Source organism: Haematobia irritans, chromosome 1 (assembly GCF_050003625.1).
Source record: "Haematobia irritans isolate KBUSLIRL chromosome 1, ASM5000362v1, whole genome shotgun sequence".
Lineage (NCBI taxonomy): Eukaryota > Metazoa > Arthropoda > Insecta > Diptera > Muscidae > Haematobia > Haematobia irritans.
Window position 1 is genome coordinate 212,948,079 of NC_134397.1, and position 19,637 is coordinate 212,967,715.

The 19,637-nt window shown below is 31.8% G+C and overlaps 1 protein-coding gene across 1 annotated transcript; it reads left to right on the forward strand.

Moving 5' to 3' along the window:
* The first annotated feature begins 511 nt into the window (after window positions 1-511).
* LOC142222555 (STAM-binding protein-like) lies at window positions 512-16,546 on the forward strand. The gene is made up of 8 exons (XM_075292751.1): window positions 512-725; window positions 795-844; window positions 1,241-1,281; window positions 1,354-1,840; window positions 5,315-5,636; window positions 6,513-6,625; window positions 13,491-13,593; window positions 13,659-16,546. The coding sequence occupies exons 1-8, from the start codon at window positions 657-659 to the stop codon at window positions 13,719-13,721; spliced, it is 1,248 nt and encodes a 415-aa protein (XP_075148866.1). The 5' UTR covers window positions 512-656; the 3' UTR covers window positions 13,722-16,546.
* The last annotated feature ends 3,091 nt before the right edge of the window (window positions 16,547-19,637 follow it).

Below are 19,637 nucleotides of genomic sequence, written 5' to 3' on the forward strand. Positions count from 1 at the left end.
TTGCTATTTTGTTGCAAGTTATCTCAAATTTCTGTGTCGTTTATTCTAATTATTAATAAAATGTTTCACGAATTGTTTTTGTTCTTTTAAAATTAAAAAAAAATGCTAAATTAACCAAAATGAAACTGAGAAAAAGTTGTAACTTCTCATGGAACGTGTATGGTACTAATCTCTGGTTTCTCGAAAAAAGAGGAAGGACAAGCTGAATTCATGTAATTTAATATATTAAAGCAATAAATGCATTGCTATGTTTGCAAACGCAAATTTCGTTAGCCGTCATTGTTTACATTTTTCTATCATAAGAATCCGTAGCAAAACTGTGTTATTGACACACAAATAAAATTGCCGCTAAAGATGTATAACGGACTTTAACATCCCTAAATAACAGAAGAAAATGTTATTGCCGACATTACGAAACAATTACGCTCATTTAAATAACGACGCAAAGCGTGTGCGTCTGTCATGTTTTTGGAATTCTCTCTCTCTCTCGCTCTTCTTCTCATTTCTTTGACATTACTATAAAATTGCTATCCTTAATCATCAGTCAACATAATTACCATAACAAAACAAAATTATACGTGAAAAAAGCGACAACGAAATATCTTATACCGGAGGATTTTGGATGACTTCATAAAAAGAAAAATTACATCTCAAAAATGTCTTCAAAAGCCATCAATAACATGGCCATGGGTATTATAGAACCTACAGAAAGAATGAAGAACTTGGTCAGTGGTTATTTTGATTTGTATTTCTTCACACCTGTATAGTAAAAGAAAATTAAATATAAATTTTAGGTCAGCATTGGAAATATGAATGACGTGGATCCTAAACAACCAATAAATCGGTAAGAAATCCATTAGACCTTAATAAAGAATCCGTTTCACCTTATGTATGGTCAGAATTTTGCATAACATCCTTGCCAACGACGATAGCCAACCTTCTCTCATAGTGGGGGTAGTCATTTGTCCATCTTAGTTTAGAACGAAAATGGTTTGAGAAACGATGAATCAAGAGAGAAGGGGGGCAATTACTTGAAAACAAGGCCATTAAGAATGTGACCTTATTATCAGGTTAGATTATATATAAATCCTTTTGAAGGTTAGCCTCCTGTTGATATTCGCCAATATGTAAAGGAAAACAACACCAACATAGACCTTGAATGTACTACTCCCCGCGTTGACAGTACCATGTATTTTAACATATATCTCATCTTCTTTTCTCACTACCCCTTTTTTTGTAGCTACTATCGGTCTGGTACTGAAATGTTACGCATGGCTCAAGGTAAGCATATGAAACTAAAATATTTTAAGCCTATTTCTATTAAGCCAATTTATCTTGTGTTTTAACTTGCAGTCTATTTGAGCGAAGGAAATCATGAGAATGCCTATATTATGTATATGAAATATTTGACATTATTTGTGGAAAAGATACGCGCCCATCCAGACTATGGCAGCATTAAAGCTGAAATGAAAATTATCAATAAACGCATCCGAGAAGAGGTTATGCCCACCTCTGAAAAATTACAATCGAAATTACGTGAACGTTATCAACGAGAATATGAACAATTTTTAGCCAATAAAGAGGCGGAAAGGCAATTGGAATTAGAACGTGAAAGGGCTAGGCGGCAACGTGAAGCTGCCTCCAATAATTCCACAAGAGGATCTTCAATTATACCTGCCAATTTGCATGTACAAATTGATCCAGAAAATCAACCGTCGGCTCCTGATTTAAGTTTACTCGATCAAGTGGTATATCCTAATGATTTCCCCACAGGTGGGGGTCAGAAGAGTAACCTGTTAATGCCGAGTGATAGTGTGGAAAGAGAGGATAAGAGAAATAAGTAAGTAAATAGTATTTATTGTAGTGAAGTATGATTATGTGCCGCCATCAACACTCGCTATCCATGTGATTTTATCCCAGTGTAGGCTGAACACTTCGGTTGAACCCACGACCCTATTTATGCAAGTCGGGTATACTAACCATTGCACTACGGTGGCTCTCGTTAGTCGTTTTTGGTCGACATAAAGATTAACTTGAATAGATTCCCTACGGGAAATTAGTGCAAATTTCTACTAATGGACTCATTACAGGACTGGTACTAGTGCTCCAGATTATCAACATTTTTAATTGTCATATAATTTATTGATTTTTGTACTCACTTGATATCAAAATCTCTTTGAATCCACACTTTTACTACAATACAACTATCAGAATTATTTATTGTTCAACATATTCCTTTGTGGTGCGATACAGATGGAAGCAGGGTCATAAAAGTTTGTCCCAGACTTTTTCATGAGCAGTTGTCTAAGGGGTAGTCCTACTAAGTTGTTCCAGGACGTGTCCTATGGGATGGATCCAAGTGTTGTCCTAAAGTGTAAATTTTCTCAGCCAATGACAAACCCATGTTAAAGTGACCGGTCCATTCCATACGCTTGGACCAGAACTGTGACTGGTCCATACACACCAGGGACTAACTCTGTACCGGTCCTGGGGTTGATCCATTTCCCGTAGGGTTTTGATAATTACAAATAGTCGCTTTCGAACCCAACTTAAAAAACGAAAATCGGCTGAAATCGACTTTTCATGTCGGCCAAATTCGAATATTCGACTTTTAAAAAGAAATATCGACATTTGATTACAAGGGGGCCATGACCAAATTATTTTTCCAATTTTCCCAAAAGTCAAAAAAAGAAAAAAGTCAAATTGCCATCTTTTTTCAAGTTAAAAAAAGTTGAAACTTCCAAATAATGAAAAAAAATAGCAAACTCGAAAGCTTACTGCTGGTCCAAATATCCAAAAAGTTTAAACTTTGAATAAACGATTTTTCCAAATTTGTAAAATTCAAAATGTCAATTCTGATTACAATCCCTAAGCATATTAACAATATTGTTTCCTTACTTACGAAATAGAAAAGTTTGTGTCAAAAAATGTACAGTCCTTTAAAATATACCTCGAAAAATGTGTATTAAGTTAAAGGGAGGAACCAGGCTTTCCTGTCTCATGTCGTCTTAAGTTAGCCATTGTAGCCTTTATGTGCTCTCTTGCTGGTCCTACATTCTACCCATCATTTATTGTAGGAACTCGATAAACTTAACGAATCCCTCTATTTGTTTACCTTATTTCCGAGTTGGAACCACGTTTGCTACAGTTGGTAGAATACTACCAAAAATTGTAGATTTTTTACTGTTTAGTATATTGGTAGAATCCTAGATGTTTTGGTAGATTTTGCAAAATATTCTCACCAACTAAATTTTGACAAAATTTTCTATAGATATTATATTTTGGGAAAATTTTCTATAGAAATAAAACTTTGACAACATTTTCTATAGAAATAAAATTTTGACAAAATTTTTCTGTTAAAATAAAATTTTGAAAAAAATGTCTATAGGATGAAATTTTGACAAAATTTTTATATTTTTCTATAGAAATAAAATTTGACAAAATTTACTGTTAAAATTTTGAAAAAAATGTCTATAGAATGAAATTTTGACAAAATTTTCTATAGAAATAAAATTTTGAAAAATTTTCTATAGAAATGAAATGTTGAAAAAATTGTCTATAGAAATAAAATTTTGATAAAATTGTCTATAGAAATAAAATTTTGACAAAATTTTCTATAGAAATAAAATTTTGACTAAATTTTCTGTTGAAATAAAATTTTGACAAGATTTTGTATAGAAATAAAATTTTGACAAAATTTTGTATAGATATAAAATTTTGACAAAATTTTCTATAGAAATAAAATTTTGGCAAAATTTTCTATAGAAATAAAATTTTGACAAAATTTTCTATAGAAATAAAATTTTGACAAAATTTTCTATAGAAATAAAATTTTGACAAAATTTTCTATAGAAATAAAATTTTGACAAAATTTTCTATAGAAATAAAATTTTGACAAAATTTTATATAGAAATAAAATTTTGACAAAATTTTCTATAGAAATAAAACTTTGACAAAATTTTCTATAGAAATAAAATTTTGACAAAATTTTCTATAGAAATAAAATTTTGACAAAATTTTCTATAAAAATAAAATTTTGACCAACTTTTCTATAGAAATAAAATTTTGACAAAATTTTCTATAGAAATAAAATTTTACAAAATTTTTTAAATTTTGACAAAATTTTCTATAGAAATAAAACTTTGACAACATTTTTACTAGAAATAAAATTTTGACAAAATTTTCTATAGAAATAAAATTTTTACAAAATTTTCTATTAAAATAAAATTGAAACAAATTTCTATAGGAATGAAATTTTGACAAAATTTTCTATATAAATAAAATTTTGACAAAATTTTCTATAGAAATAAAATTTTGACAGAATTTTCTATAGAAATAAAATTTTGACAAATTTTTCTATAGAAATAAAATTTTGAAAAAATTTTCTTTAGAAATAAAATTTTGAAAAAAAATTCTATAGAAATAAAATGTTCACAAAATTTTGTATAGAAATAACATTTTCACAAAATTTTGTATAGAAATAACATTTTGACAAAATTTTCTATAGAAATAAAATTTTGACAAAATTTTCTATAGAAATAAAATTTTGACAAAATTTTCTATAGAAATAAAATTTTGACAAAATTTTCTATAGAAATAAAATTTTGACAAAATTTTCTTTAGAAATAAAATTTTGACAAAATTTTCTATAGAAATACAATTTTGACAAATTTTTCTATAGAAATACAATTTTGACAAATTTTTCTATAGAAATAAAAATTTGACAACATTTTCTATAGAAATAAAATTTTGACAAAATTTTCTATAGAAATAAAATTTTGACAAAATTTTCTTTAGAGATGAAATTTTCGTTAGAAATAAAATTTTGATAAAATTTTCTATAGAAATAAAATTTTGACAAACTTTTCTTTAGAAATAAAATTTTGACAAACTTTTCTTTAGAAATAAAATTTTGACAAAATTTTCAATTAAAATAAAATTTAAAAAAAAAAATTCTATAGAAATAAAATTTTGATAAAACTAGGGGGTTAAAATTGATAAAACACTGCGAAACAAGATTTTTCTAGATGGTAGTTGTTTGGTAAAATGTTCTTAAAAAGTTTATTCCAACCGTGGAATTTCTCCCTTAGGGGAAATATATCAGCTGCTCCTATTCTATGCATATTTATCAACTCTAGGCCTTGTAGTATAAATTGAAGTACCGTTTCCATCACTCATACATTTTTAATTCATTTTGAAATATTTGTCAAATTTGTTGTGTATGCAATATACACATCCATATATAATTTAGCATTATGATGGTAATTTTAACTATCATTCCAATTTTCTGTATTGGACTTTTAATTTATTACAGCTTGCCATCAAAGCCAACCTTCGATCGTTCACAAAAGCCACAATACGATCGTTCCGATTCTTTGCTGGCTGGATCATTGCGCACAGTTGTAATACCACAAAATACAATGGATATATTCTTGCAATTGGCCAAAACAAATACAGCGAAAAATGTTGAAACTTGTGGAATATTGGCTGGTTGTTTGGCGAAAAATCGTTTGCATATTACCCATATTATAATACCCAAACAACAGGGTACTCCGGACTCATGTACCACCATGAATGAAGAGGAAATATTTGAGATACAAGATGAACAAAATCTTATAACATTGGGATGGATTCATGTAAGTTGTTATGTGTTTTTTTTAATATAGAAAAATTATCAATTTCGTCTTGGTTTCGTTATAATTAAATCTTAGAATTTCGAAAAGCTAAATAATATCGATATTTCGTAACAAAATCATTCTCCAACGAAATTATTTTATAATACGAGTTTGGTCAACTTTATCACAATGGACTAAATAGTCTAAGGGCGTTTTCGATTCGCAAAAAATATGTTGCCTTGGTGTTACACTACTTTTTCCCTAATTGACATTTCGCCCAAATGTTTGTGTAATTCTAAAGTTATTGTTAATTTATAATATTGTGAGGTATAAAGGATCCAAAATGTATGACAGTGTCCTTGATATGATGCAATCAATTTCGAGAATGTTGCACCTTTTTTCCCAATCGAAATCGCCATAAGTGAGCCTGAAACTTAATCTGGCTGCCCCTTTACCTTAACTTTGGTCAACTTTAATACCACTTTGTTATTGATAGCGCTCCAAATCAATTTTGTAAAAACAATTATGGTGAAACCTCTCAAATGTGGACACCCACGATCGCCTAAATTTTGTCCAAATTGTGTCCAGTTATGAGAAGTTGATTTTAATGAGCTATTGTAGCAAACACTGAAATTGTACACTTTTGAGGGGTTACTGGTTTTCGAAGTGGACAATTTGGGAGGTTTCGCTGTATACTATTTGGGAATAATTTACTACTGAATTTTGATATTGATATCGGAATTTGTAAGGCATAATTACAAATTCCGCTATATGGCTTGTTTTGTTTATTTTTTTCCGGACGGGGATGCTGTTTGTTATTTTTTAAGCTTTATGTTTATTTTAGAAAAAAGTGTTTTTATTTTTCCAATATACATCAACTCGACATTTTATTTACAGACTCATCCCAGTCAAACTGCATTCTTATCATCGGTGGACTTGCATACACATTGTTCATACCAAATTATGATGCCGGAAGCAATTGCCATTGTTTGTGCGCCAAAATATCAAACGTAAGTAATTTGATATTTTAAATAAAATTTAAATTAAATTTGAAATAAAATCCAACTTACCAATAATGAATCTTCACGGGATCACAAACAGTCTCATATTATGTAGAAACGTCATTATGCAGAAACTGTATATTCTCTCTATATTTATTTAAAACATTGGATAAAAATTCTATTATTTATTTATTTACAAGATATAAAAATTGTATTGGGTACAGAGGCTATCAACAAACTCGATTGCGAAATGAAATTGAATATTTTATTAATGTTTTCCTCATTAGCAGCTTTCAGTAGTGACATGCCCGCATTATTTAGTATTTTTCATTTATATTTATACTAGGGATGAACTTTATACTAGGGATAAACTTTTTGAGTTAAAGACTTCTATATTCGGCAGGAAATTTCAATCAATTTAATTATTGCTGTTGTTGTTGTAACAGTTTTTAATGTAGTTTCATCCATTTTGTTCTATGCTTGTGTAGTTCAGCTGGTAGCCAGATCAAGGATGGAGTGTGATCTGGTAGTGAGACAGGTAGGCTTAGCTGGGCAAGCAAAAAGGTGACGAGTGTCATGTGGCCCTTGATTACAGATGGGACACACGTCAGCTACGCTGCTATCAATCACTGATAAGTATGAATTGAGGCGGCTGCACTTGCCTGATCTTAGCTGGCAAGATTGTCTGCCGTGGGAGGTCTCTCTCCTCCGGTGCTATGGGCGGCGGTCGGACTCCGAGAACAGGTTTAACCTTGTAGCTTCTCACCGCTTCAGCTACAGTATCCTCATGACTCCTGTTCAGACCTGTCTGGTTCCTTATAATAAATCCGGTTTACTTGAAATTATTTTTATACCCTGCGCCACACTGTGGAACAGGGTATTATAAGTTAGTGCATATGTTTGTAACACCCAGAAGGAGACGAGATAGACACATGGTGTCTTTGACAATAATGCTCAGGGTGGGTCCCTGAGTCGATATAACCATGTCCATCCGTCCATCCGTCCGTCCGTCCGTCCGCCTGTCTGTGAACACATTTTTGTGATCAAAGTCTAGGTCGCAATTTAAGTCCAATCGCCTTCAAATTTGGCACATGTTCCTAATTTGGGTCAGAATAGAACCCTATTGATTTTGGAAGAAATCGATTCAGATTTAGATATAGCTCCCATATATATCTTTCGCCCGATATGTACTAATATGGACCCAGCAGCCAGAGTTTTATACCGATTTGCTTGAAATTTTGTACAAACATAACACTTAGTCGTATAGTCAAGTGTGCAAAATTTGATTGAAATCGGTTCAGATTTAGATATAGCTCCCATATATATCTTTCGCCCGATATGGACTTATATGGCCCCAGAAGCCAGATTTTTGGCCGAATTTGTTTGAAATTTTGCACTAGGAGTACAATTAGTAGTGTAGTCAAGTGTGCAAAATTTGATTGACATCGGTTCAGATTTAGATATAGCTCCCATATATATCTTTCGCCCGATATGCACTTATATGGACCCAGAAGCCAGAGTTTTATCCCGATTAGCTTGAAATTTTGCACAAGGAGTACAATTAGTAATATAGTAATATATAGTAAGATTTAGATATAGCTCCCATATATATGTTTTTCTGATTTCGACAAAAATGGTCAAAATACCAACATTTTCCTTGTTAAATCGCCACTGCTTAGTCGAAAAGTTGTAAAGATGACTCTAATTTTCCTAAACTTCTAATACATATATATCGAGCGATAAATCATAAATAAACTTTTGCGAAGTTTTCTTAAAATTGCTTCAGATTTAAATGTTTCCCATATTTTTTTACTAAAATTGTGTTCCACCCTAGCGCATTAGCCAACTTAAATTTTGAGTCTATAGATTTTGTAAAAGTCTATCAAATTCTGTCCAAATCGAGTGATATTTAAATGTATGTATTTGGGGCAAACCTTTATATATAGCACCCAACACATTTGACTGATGTGATATGGTATCGAAAATTTAGATCTACAAAGTGGTGCAGGGTATAATATAGTCGGCCCGCCCGACTTTAGACTTTCCTTACTTGTTATTCCTACATTATTAAAACAGAAGCACAACGGCAAACACTAGGATGTAAATGGTGCATTTAGGCTAGAAGCGGACAGAATTTTATTTTGCGTGCTGAAGTCCAGGGTTGATAAAGTTTACACTTTTGTACTTTGTTTGATAACAGGTAGGCTGATAAGTCCCCGGTCTAACACAGAAAAACACATTTTTTTTGTCAAAATTCGTTTTTATTATTCAACATAGTTCCCTTCAAGAGCGATTATAACGACCTTCCAATTGTTTGATACCATTTTGGTAGTACTCCTTCGGTTTTGCCTCAAAATAGGCCTCAGTTTCGGCGATCACCTCTTCATTGCAGCCAATTTTTTCCCCTGCAAGCATCCTTTTGAGGTCTGAGAACAAGAAAAAGTCGCTGGGGCCAGATCTGGAGAATACGGTGGGTGGGGAAGCAATTCGAAGCCCAATTCATGAATGTTTGCCTTCGTTCTCAATGTCTTGTGGCACGGTGCGTCGTCTTGGTGGAGCAGCACTTTTTTCTTCTTCATATGGGGCCGTTTTGCCGCGATTTCGATCTTCAAACGCTCCAATAACGCCATATAATAGTCACTGTTGATGGTTTTTCCCTTCTCAAGATAATCGATAAAAATTATTCCATGCGCATCCCAAAAAACAGAGGCCAGCAGACTTTTGAGTCTATCAACGCTTCGGAGACGGTTCACCGGTCGCTGTCCTCTCAGCCGACTGTCGATTGGACTCAGGAGTGTAGTGATGGAGTCATGTTTCATCCGTTGTCACATATCGACGGAAAAACTCGGGTGTATTACGAGTTAACAGCTACAAACACCGCTCAGAATCATCAACACGTTGTTCCCTTTGGTCAAATGTGAGCACGCGCGGCACCCATTTTGTACAGAGCTTCCGCATATCCAAATATTGATGAATGATATGACCAACACGTTCCTTTGATATCTTTAAGGCCTCTGCTATCTCGATCAACTTCATTTTACGGTCATTCAAAATCATTTTGTGGATTTTTTTGATGTTTTCGTCGGTAAACACCTCTTTCGGCCGTCCATTGCGTTCACCGTCCTCCGTTCTCATTTCACCACGCTTGAATTTTGCATACCAATCAATTATTGTTGATTTCCCTGGGGCAGAGTCCGGAATCTCATTATCAAGCCAAGTTTTTGCTTCCACCGTATTTTTCCCCTTCAGAAAACAGTATTTTATCAAAACACGAAATTCCTTTTTTCCATTTTTTTCACAACAACAAATGTTGCTTCACAAAAGACGCTCTATCTCACAAACTAATTGACTTACAGACGTCAAATTTTGACACGAATCATTTGAAGGTTGGTACTATATAAAAATAATATGCATTTAATACTAGCGACGCCATCTATGTGTCAGACCGGGGACTTATCAGCCAACCTGTTACTATTTGAGTTTAAAAAGGACGGTGGTACTTGGTACTTTTTATACCCACCACCATAGAATAGTGATGGGGTGTAATAAGGTTGCCATTCCGTTTGTAACACATAGAAATATCGATTTCCGACTATATAAAGTATATATATTCTTGATCAGGGAGAAATTCTAAGACGATATAACGATGTCCGTCTGTCTGTCTGGATGTCTGTTGTAATCACGCTACAGTCTTCAATAATGAAGCAATCGTGCTGAAATTGTGCACAAACTCGTCTTTTGTCTGCAGGCAGGTGAAGTTCGAAGATGGGCTATATCGGTCCAAGTTTTGTTAAACCGATTTCCCGACTTGGGGTCTTGGGCTTATAAAAACCGTAGTTTTTATCCAATTTTCCTGAAATTGAAAATCTAGAGGTACTTGAGGACCATAAAAAGGTGTGCCGAAAATGGTGCCCATCGGTCCATGTTTTGTTATAGCCCCCATATAGACCGATCTCCCGATTTTGCTTCTTGGGCTTCTAGAAACTGTATTTACTATCCGATTTGCCTGAAATTGGAAATCTAGAGGTATTTTGGGATCATAAAGAGGTGTGTCGAAAATGGTCCGTATCGGTCCATGTTTTTCTTAAAACTTTTTGCCCGTGGAAGCCTTCATCATTCACTATTCTTACAAGTCATTACATTTGCCATTAATTTTGTAAATGTACAAAAAAAAGTCTGTGGTGACGTTATTTTTGCCTTCCTTTGCAAATACATTTATGTGTTTTTTATACCCTGCGCCACACTGTGGAACAGGGTATTATAAGTTAGTGCAAATGTTTGCAACACCCAGAAGGAGACGAGATAGACGCATGGTGTCTTTGGCAATAATGCTCCGGATGGGTCCCTGAGTCGATCTAGCCATGTCCTTCTGTCCGTGAACACATTTTTGTAATCAAAGTCTAGTCGCAATTTAAGTCCAATCGACTTCAAATTTGGCACAAGTATGTGTTTTGCTTCAGAATAGAACCCTATTGATTTTGGAAGAAATCGGTTCAGATTTAGATATAGCTTCGATATATATCTTTCGCCCGATATGGACTTATATGGCCCCAGAAGCCAGAGTTTTAGCCCAATTAGTTTAAAATTTTGCATTAGGAGTACAATTAGTAGTGTGTGCTAATTTTTTTTTTTTGAAATCGGTTCAGATTTAGATATAGCTCCCATATATATCTTTATCCCGATTTTCCGTCATATGACCACAGAGTTCAAAGTTGTAGTCCGATTTACGTGAAATTTTGTATAGAGAGTAGAATTAACATACTAAGTATGCATGCCAAATTTGGTTGAAATCGGTTCAGATTTCGATATAGCTTCCATATATATGTTTTTCCGATATGGTCAAAGTACTCACATTTTCCTTATAAAATCGCCACTGCTAAGTCGAAAACTTTGTAAAAATGACTCAAATTTTCCTTTATTTCTAATACATATCTATCGACCGATAAATCATAAATACACTTTTACGAAGTTGCCTCAAAATTGGTTCAAATTTAAATGTTTCCTATATTTTTTTTACTAACATTGTGTTCCACCTCTGCACATTAGCCGATCTAAATGTAAAATCTATAAGTATTGTAGAACTCTGTCCAGATCTGGTCAGGTATACAGAATATATGTGTATGGGTGCATATAGCATCCAACACATTGGACGGATTTGATATGGTATCGAAAATGTGGATTTACAAAGTGGTGCAGGGTATAATATAGTCGGCCTCGCCCGACTTTACACTTTTCTTACTTGTTTCCTTTCCTGTTAAGACATAATGTCCAGGTACCCAGATTTTCAGTTTTTTTTTTATACGCTGCGCCACACTGTGGTACAGGGTATTATAAGTTAGTGCACATGTTTGCAACACCCAGAAGGAGACGAGATAGACACATGGTGTCTTTGGCAAAAATGCTCAGGGTGGGCTCCTCAAAGTCTAGGTCGCAGTTTTAGTCCAATCGACTTCAAATTTGGCACAAGTATGTGTTTTGGCTCAGAATAGAACCCTATTGATTTTGGAAGAAATCGGTCCAGATTTAGATATAGCTCCCATATATATATTTCGCCCGATATGGACTTAAATGGCCCCAGAAGCCAGAGTTTTAACCTAATTTGGTTGAAATTTTGCACTAGGAGTACAATTAGTAATGTAGTCAAGTGTGCCAAATTTTATTGAAATCGGTTCAGATTTAGATATAGCTCCCATATATATCTTTCGCCCGATATGGACTAATACGGTCCATGAAGCCAGAGTTTTACCCCAATTTGGTTGAAATTTTGCACTAGAAGTACAATTAGTAATGTAGTCAAGTGTGCTCATTGGCTTTGTATTACGAAATAAATGGAAATTGAAATTGAATTGAAATTTTATTGAAATCGGTTCAGATTTTGATATAGCTCCCATATATATCTTTCGCCCGATATGGACTAATGCGGTCCCAGAAGCCAGAGTTTTACCCCAATTTGGTTGAAATTTTGCACTAGGAGTACAATTAGTAATGTAGTCAAGTGTGCCAAATTTTATTGAAATCGGTTCAGATTTAGATATAGCTCCCATATATATCGTTCGCCCGATTTACACTCATATGACCACAGTAGCCAATCTTTTACTGCGATTTAATTGAAATTTTGCACAGGGAGTAGAATTAGCATTGTAGCTATGCGTGCCAAATTTGGTTGAAATCGGTTCAGATGTAGATATATCTCCCATATATAGCTTTCGCCCGATTTACACTCATATGACCACAGAGGCCAATTTTCAACTCCGATTTAGTTGAAATTTTGCACAGGGAGTAGAATTAGCATTTTAGCTATACGTGCCAAATTTGGTTGAAATCGGTTCAGATTTAGATATATCTCCCTTATAAAGCTTTCGCCCGATATATCTCCCATATATAGCTTTCGTCCGATTTACACTCATATGACCACAGAGGCCAATTTTTAACTCCGATTTAGTTGAAATTTTGCACAGAGAGTAAAATTAGCATTGTAGCTATGCGTGCCAAATTTGGTTGAAATCGGTTCACATTTAGATATAGCTTCCATATATATGTTTTTCTGATTGCGACAAAAATGGTCAAAATACCAACATTTTCTTTGTAAAATCGCTACTGCTTAGTCGAAAAGTTGTAAAAATGACTCTAATCTAAAAATTGAATCCTCCTAATGCACTTCCGTTGTGCTATCGAAACCCACACTCAGGCCATTGACTCTCGCATTTCTTCTTATTCCGGTACCCAGATAATACAATTTCACACAAACATTCCATACATGACAAAAGGAGAAAATCAATCATATGAATGGTAGCTCACCAATTTGACTAATCTGATTTAATTGATTAAACACTCTACAACACAACATTGAAAATATTTTTATTCATATTTTCAGTACTGGTTTCTTTATACTTACCCCAACCTATGGTCTGAATTATATAGCTGAATGTCGGCAATCCGGATTTCATCCGCATCCTAATGATCCTCCACTTTTTATGGTAAGTTGATTCATATTAAAACGATAACATACAAATTTATTCACATATTCACATTTGTATTACAGGAAGCCCAACACATTCAAATGGATGCAGGTCAAAAGATCAAAGTAGTTGATCTGCGTAGATAGTTTCAGGAATTTTTTGTTTAAAGGATCTACAAAAAAATGAAAAGAAAAACAAATGCACATGCAAAGTAAACAGGATTCAAGAAATTTTGTAAATCTCAAAACAAACTTGAAACGAATTTAAATTGCAAAATTTATTTTGAAATTCTATAACAATTGGCAATACTAAAGAAAAATCTAATACTATTAACACTATTCGAAAAAAAAACATGACACATAGAAATTACGAGTCAAGCCTAGTATGCAGATCGACGGAAAAAATTCTGTTTTTCACGAGAATTAAATGGACAAATATAATAACGAAATATTTTTGTTACAGTCGATAACATGGTTTTAGATATTATTCTATAAGAAATGTTTGGAAAAACTCATCATGGAAGGAAATTTTCTCTCATTTCGGCAGAAAAGTTCTGTTTTCATAAGAAATGATCAAATATTCCTGAGAATTTTTTTTATTGCAATCGATGACAATATTATAAGTCATTATGAAATTCAGAACTTTTTTTATCGACTTACTTAGAAGTCAAGCCGAAGTATGCAGATCAACAGAAAAAATTCTGTAGACAAATATGATAACGATAGACAAATATGATAACGAAATATTTTTGTTGCAGTCGATAATCTGGTTCCAGATGTTATTCTATAAGAAATGTTTTGCTAAAACCCCTTAGTCATCATGGAAAGGAAATTTTCTGAGTTCATTTTTAATATGCAGTTCGGCAGAAAAAATTTTTTGTTGTTAAATTTTTTTGTACGACCTTCTTATTCTTTATTTTTGGTTATTTTTAGATCTGTTCTAAAATGGGCTTTCAAGGTCTCTCAATATGCAAATAAAAAGACTTTCACCCATGTTCCGATATCCACTTCAATTCCACTTCCACTATTCACGTCAAATCCACGAACGTGAAAATTTGGTGTTCTTAATTCCACGCTCTTTTTTGAACTTTTCCGTAACCAGCTGGGTTGCACAAATCACCCAAAAATTCACTAAAGCTGAGTACTATGTTCCGTTTTCAAGCTGAAAACCAGCTTGTTTTCACGGTTACTTTTTTTACTTAACTAAAACCTCATACACATTACACATTCAAAATCTACTTTAACTAGATTTCAACTGTCAGTTGCCTTATAAAAATGGGATTTCAAATCCACTTTTAGTAGATTTCGAGCCTAATGTGAATGAGCTATAATATAGAAATATAAAATTATTTGCAATCAATTCCTTGGATCTTTTCCATCCATAATTTCCAGAGACTTGATAAAAAAGTTATCGTCTTCATATATATTTTTGCACTTTTAATTTAGTGTTTTGGTGAAAAACTCGACATAGTACTCACCTTAAGGCGGAAATCAAAATAAGTGGAATCATCAATAGACTTATTATAATATATTATTATTTTTAATTAAAAATGACACAGTTTTAATAAAACTCATGTATTAAATATAAAACATTTCAAATTTTTTACGCGAGTACTTTTTTTTAACCGGAAATACACCCATCTTGGACATAATTCAACTTTCACCAAGACTTTGCAAGTGAATTGATTTCACGAAAATTCCGGTGAAAGTGGATTGTGGGACACGAAAATCGTGGAATTGATTCACATCACCTGGAAGTGGATTTGGGAACATAGGCATTTATTTCATATTTACATCCGACGTTTCGTTGGTGATTTCCAACTTCTTCTGGGATGAAATTTTTATTGAAATATTTAGTCTTTTGTCATATTTTTTAAAATTAATTTTAAATTGTATAAAGCAACGGCACAGGACCACTACGACATTAAACAAATGTTTAGAATAATTTCAAAAGTAATTACAAAACTAAATTAAAATATCACAGATGTTTTTCCTTATGACTACGATCATAGAAATCTACGATCAAAATTTCTATGGACATTTTTTAATAAAATAGATAACAAGTCACCATGAAAGAAAACTGTTTTGTCGATCGACAGAAATACTCTGTTTTCACTAGGAGTAAATGCCCAATTATACTATAGAAATCTTTTTGTTACAGTCGATAACATTGTCCAAATTGTTATTCCATAAGAAATGCTTAGCAAGTCCGCTTTATGTCTGTCCAAATACGCTATTAAATTGTTGTCTAGCAATATATAACATTGTTCCGCCATATAATCGTGAAGTAGAATTTTTCTATTTATAAACCATTTGGTTTTCATTTAGATTATTAAGATTTTAGTTTATGAAAATAGGTCCACAAATAAACCAGGCATATTCTTGAGTAGGGGTGAAACTTACGCGTCGAATTATTTTCTTCCACCAGACTTGAGGCATTCCTCTGTGGAAATACTTCTGGTATGTGAGCTTGGATTTATTTTTGAAATGTTGAACAGAGAAGAAGGAAACATCTATGATTGTGGGATCGTTACATTATTAATGGCGCCCAACGTGGGACAAATACACTCAAATCTGCGGCGTTAAATACCTTGTCTACGAAGTTATCTAATTGTAGAGTATAATTGTCCCAAGCTAAGCATTAGAATGTTAGAGTTCATAGAGTGCCAACGTAGTGTCATTAGTAACCAGTTCACCAGTAGATAACACAGTTCGATTCGTTATTTCAAATACGCCATCTAAACATGATAGTGAAGAATTTTCTGTCGATCTGCTTAAAAATTGTACCAAGCTTTATTTTTATTATTGGTAATTCGCGAAAACACTTTTATATTATAATTTTTTGGCTTTGGAATGAAAGAAAAATTATTGTGCAAAGAAAAGAAAAAAAAACTTTTGAATATTTTTATGAAAATGTTAGCGTTAAAAACAGAAGTGCTTTAATGAAAGAAAAAAAAAAAACAAAACAAAGAGAAAGAGAAAGAAATTTAATAATTACACCCACTTAACAAGTGTATTATAAGTAACTATAAAATAGTAATGCAACAAAAAAATTAAGCAACAGAGATACGTATTAATGACACTCGATATTTTTTGAGAATGTATTCTTATTGTATGTCATACTAGGTTTTGTGAAATAACGAGAAAGAAAAGTAAAAAAAAAAATAGCAAAAATCAAAGTAATGTGCAAAGCAAAATTCTAATTAATCACAAATTAAAAGTATTTTGTTTATTATTTATTCAATTGCATTTTCTATATGCATTTGTGTTATATCTAGTATTTTATTTGATCTTAGTGGACGCCTAATGGTTAGCTTTAAACACAAGCAATTTAACAAATTTAATTTGTTCCTTATTATAATTATACTAAATGATTAATACTAAAAAAAACTAAATTTCAGTGTTGGAAAAAATGATCATGGCAATGCAGGATATTATATACATATACGTATATATAAAATAAAATCTTTTGGTTATATATACTTTTTATTTCATATATTAGCAGCCAACAACAACAACAACACATCTCTATTATTTTGATAACTGTTATAGCTTTCATATTTTATACAGACCATTTAGTTTTGTTATATGCAAATATTGTTTTGTTTGGCATATAGTCTATAATAATTTGTTAATATATTTTATTAAGGAAATTTATTTAATAGTAAACAACATTGTATACATGTACATGTCTATATATTTGAATTAAAGAACAACTAACTTCACTGTTATTTCTCTAAAAAAAAAAAAACAAAAAACAAATATTTAATTTAAATATAATTTTGAGGTAATACCGTATTGAAAAATATTTCAGTAATAAAATGCAATGCAAATTGAGATTGTGGCAACTTTTGAAGAGTAAATTGTATGTTGATTCTATATATGAACCCGGTATGTAGCCGTAGAAATATTCTTGATAATACCGTGTATCAAATATCATATATGAATTAAAAAGTCCAATCTTTGCGTCATGATTGCGTCGCAGTTTTCGTATTTCTTTAGTTGTCGATAAGACTGTCTTCTCTGAAGCAAAACTTGACAAATCAACAATCTTGTACGTACGAGTCTGGTGTAGACCAATGTTTGCCATCTACGAGAGAAAGACATAAAGATTTCATCGTGTAGTAACCCAGAGAAGACTTATTATTGAGTTTGGCCTAAAGTTCGGTATGCGGATCTAGTTACAATTTTGCAACCCATTATTAATACATAACTGTTTTTGATAATAAAAATTTTGTGAAGACCACGTTTTCGATGTTTACTCTTTCTACCATAAAAACACATGAATATGAAAATCTGCCTTATCAGCATTTTGGATGGATTTATAAAAGGGGTGCATACCGACAATATCTTGTATTCGCCTCAGTGTAATTTCTTTCAGCTGTCGATAAAACCGTTTCATGTTATGAAGGCTCAAACCGAAAGAAATATTCCCATAAGAACTACACATACAAATATGATATTGTAACCACGGTTGCCACTCGAGCCAAAAATATTCTGCTAAAATTGGCAGAAACCGTTACCAAAGAGCTACCAAACGAAAACTATCATACTTTGCAAAATTGTATTTCTCTAGAAAATTTTGTCAAAATTTTATTTCTATAGAAAATTTTATTTCTAGAAAATTTTGTCAAAATTTTATTTCTATAGAAAATTTTGTCAAAAATTTATTTCTATAGAAAATTTTGTCAACATTTTATTTCTATAGAAATTTTTTTCAAAATATTTCTTTTTGTTTGTTATTGTTGGTTTCTCTTAAATCGTTATTGTTCTTTTTGATTTCAATTTGAAACCATGCATTGACTAAACTACATGTGTAGATTAACCAACAGAGGAAAAGTATGCTTGTCAAATTTATTTGGGCAAAGCCCTACAGACTGCAAGATGGTTGGATGTACAGCTGTTTCGGAATTACCACATTCCTCATCAGCATCCTCTACTTGCAGCAAAACTATCAACCAATTATCAGAATAAATTCGGGTAATTCACTCAACCCAAAGTGAACTATACTTGAACCTTCCGAAAAAAGGTTTGATAGTATTATTGAGTTTGGCCTAAAGTTCGGTATTTCTATATAAAATTTTCTCAAAATTTTGTCAAAATTTTATTTCTATAGAAAGTTTTGTCAAACTGTTATTTCTATAGAAAATTTTGTCAAAACTTTATTTCTATAGAAACTTTTGTCAAAATTTTATTTCTAAAGAAAATTTTGTCAAACATTATATCTATAGAAAATTTTGTCAACATTTTATTTCTATAGAAAATTTTGTCAAAATGTTGTTTCTATAGAAAAATTGAGTCAAAATTTTATTTCTATAGAAAATTCTGTCAAAATTTTATATCTATAGAAAATTTTGTCAAAATTTTATTTCTATAGAAAATTTTTTCAACATTTTATTTATATAGAAAATTTTGTCAAAATTTTATTTCTATAGAAAATTTTGTCAAAATTTTATTTCTATAAAAAATTTTGTCAAAATTTTATTTCTATAGAAAATTTTTTCAACATTTTATTTCTATAGAAAATTTTGTCAAAATTTTATTTCTATAGAAAATTTTGTCAAAATTTTATTTCTAGAAAATTTTGTCAAAATTTACCTCTATCGAAAAATTTTTCAAAATTTTATTTCTCTAGAAAATTTTATCAAATTTTATTTCTCTAGAAAATTTTATCATATTTTATTTCTATAGAAAATTTTGCCAATATTTTATTTCTATAGAAAATTTTGTCAATATTTTATTTCTATAGAAAATTTTGTCAAAATTTTATTTCTGTAGAAAATTTTGTCAAAATTTTATTTCTATAGAAAATTTTGTCAAAATGTTGTTTCTATAGAAAAATGTTTAAAAATTTTGTTTCTATTTGTTTCGTTTTGTTATTGTTGGTTTTGTTCTTTAAGCATTGTTGTTGTTTTTTATGGCAGCTTAAAACCATAGATTGACTAAACTACAAGTAGCTTAACTAACAGAGGAAAAGAATGTTTGTCAAATTTATTTGGGCAAAGCCCTATAGACTGCAAGATGGTTGGATGGACGCACGTTTCGGAATTACCACATTCCACA

Excerpts from the sequence above, each read along its gene's own strand:
- LOC142222555 (XM_075292751.1), top strand. The coding sequence starts at position 657 with ATGTCTTCAAAAGCCATCAATAACATGGCCATGGGTATTATAGAACCT. Across the intron at positions 1,282-1,353 it reads AATGTTACGCATGGCTCAAG|TCTATTTGAGCGAAGGAAAT; the intron begins GTAAGCATATGA and ends TTTAACTTGCAG. Across the intron at positions 5,637-6,512 it reads TAACATTGGGATGGATTCAT|ACTCATCCCAGTCAAACTGC; the intron begins GTAAGTTGTTAT and ends TTTTATTTACAG.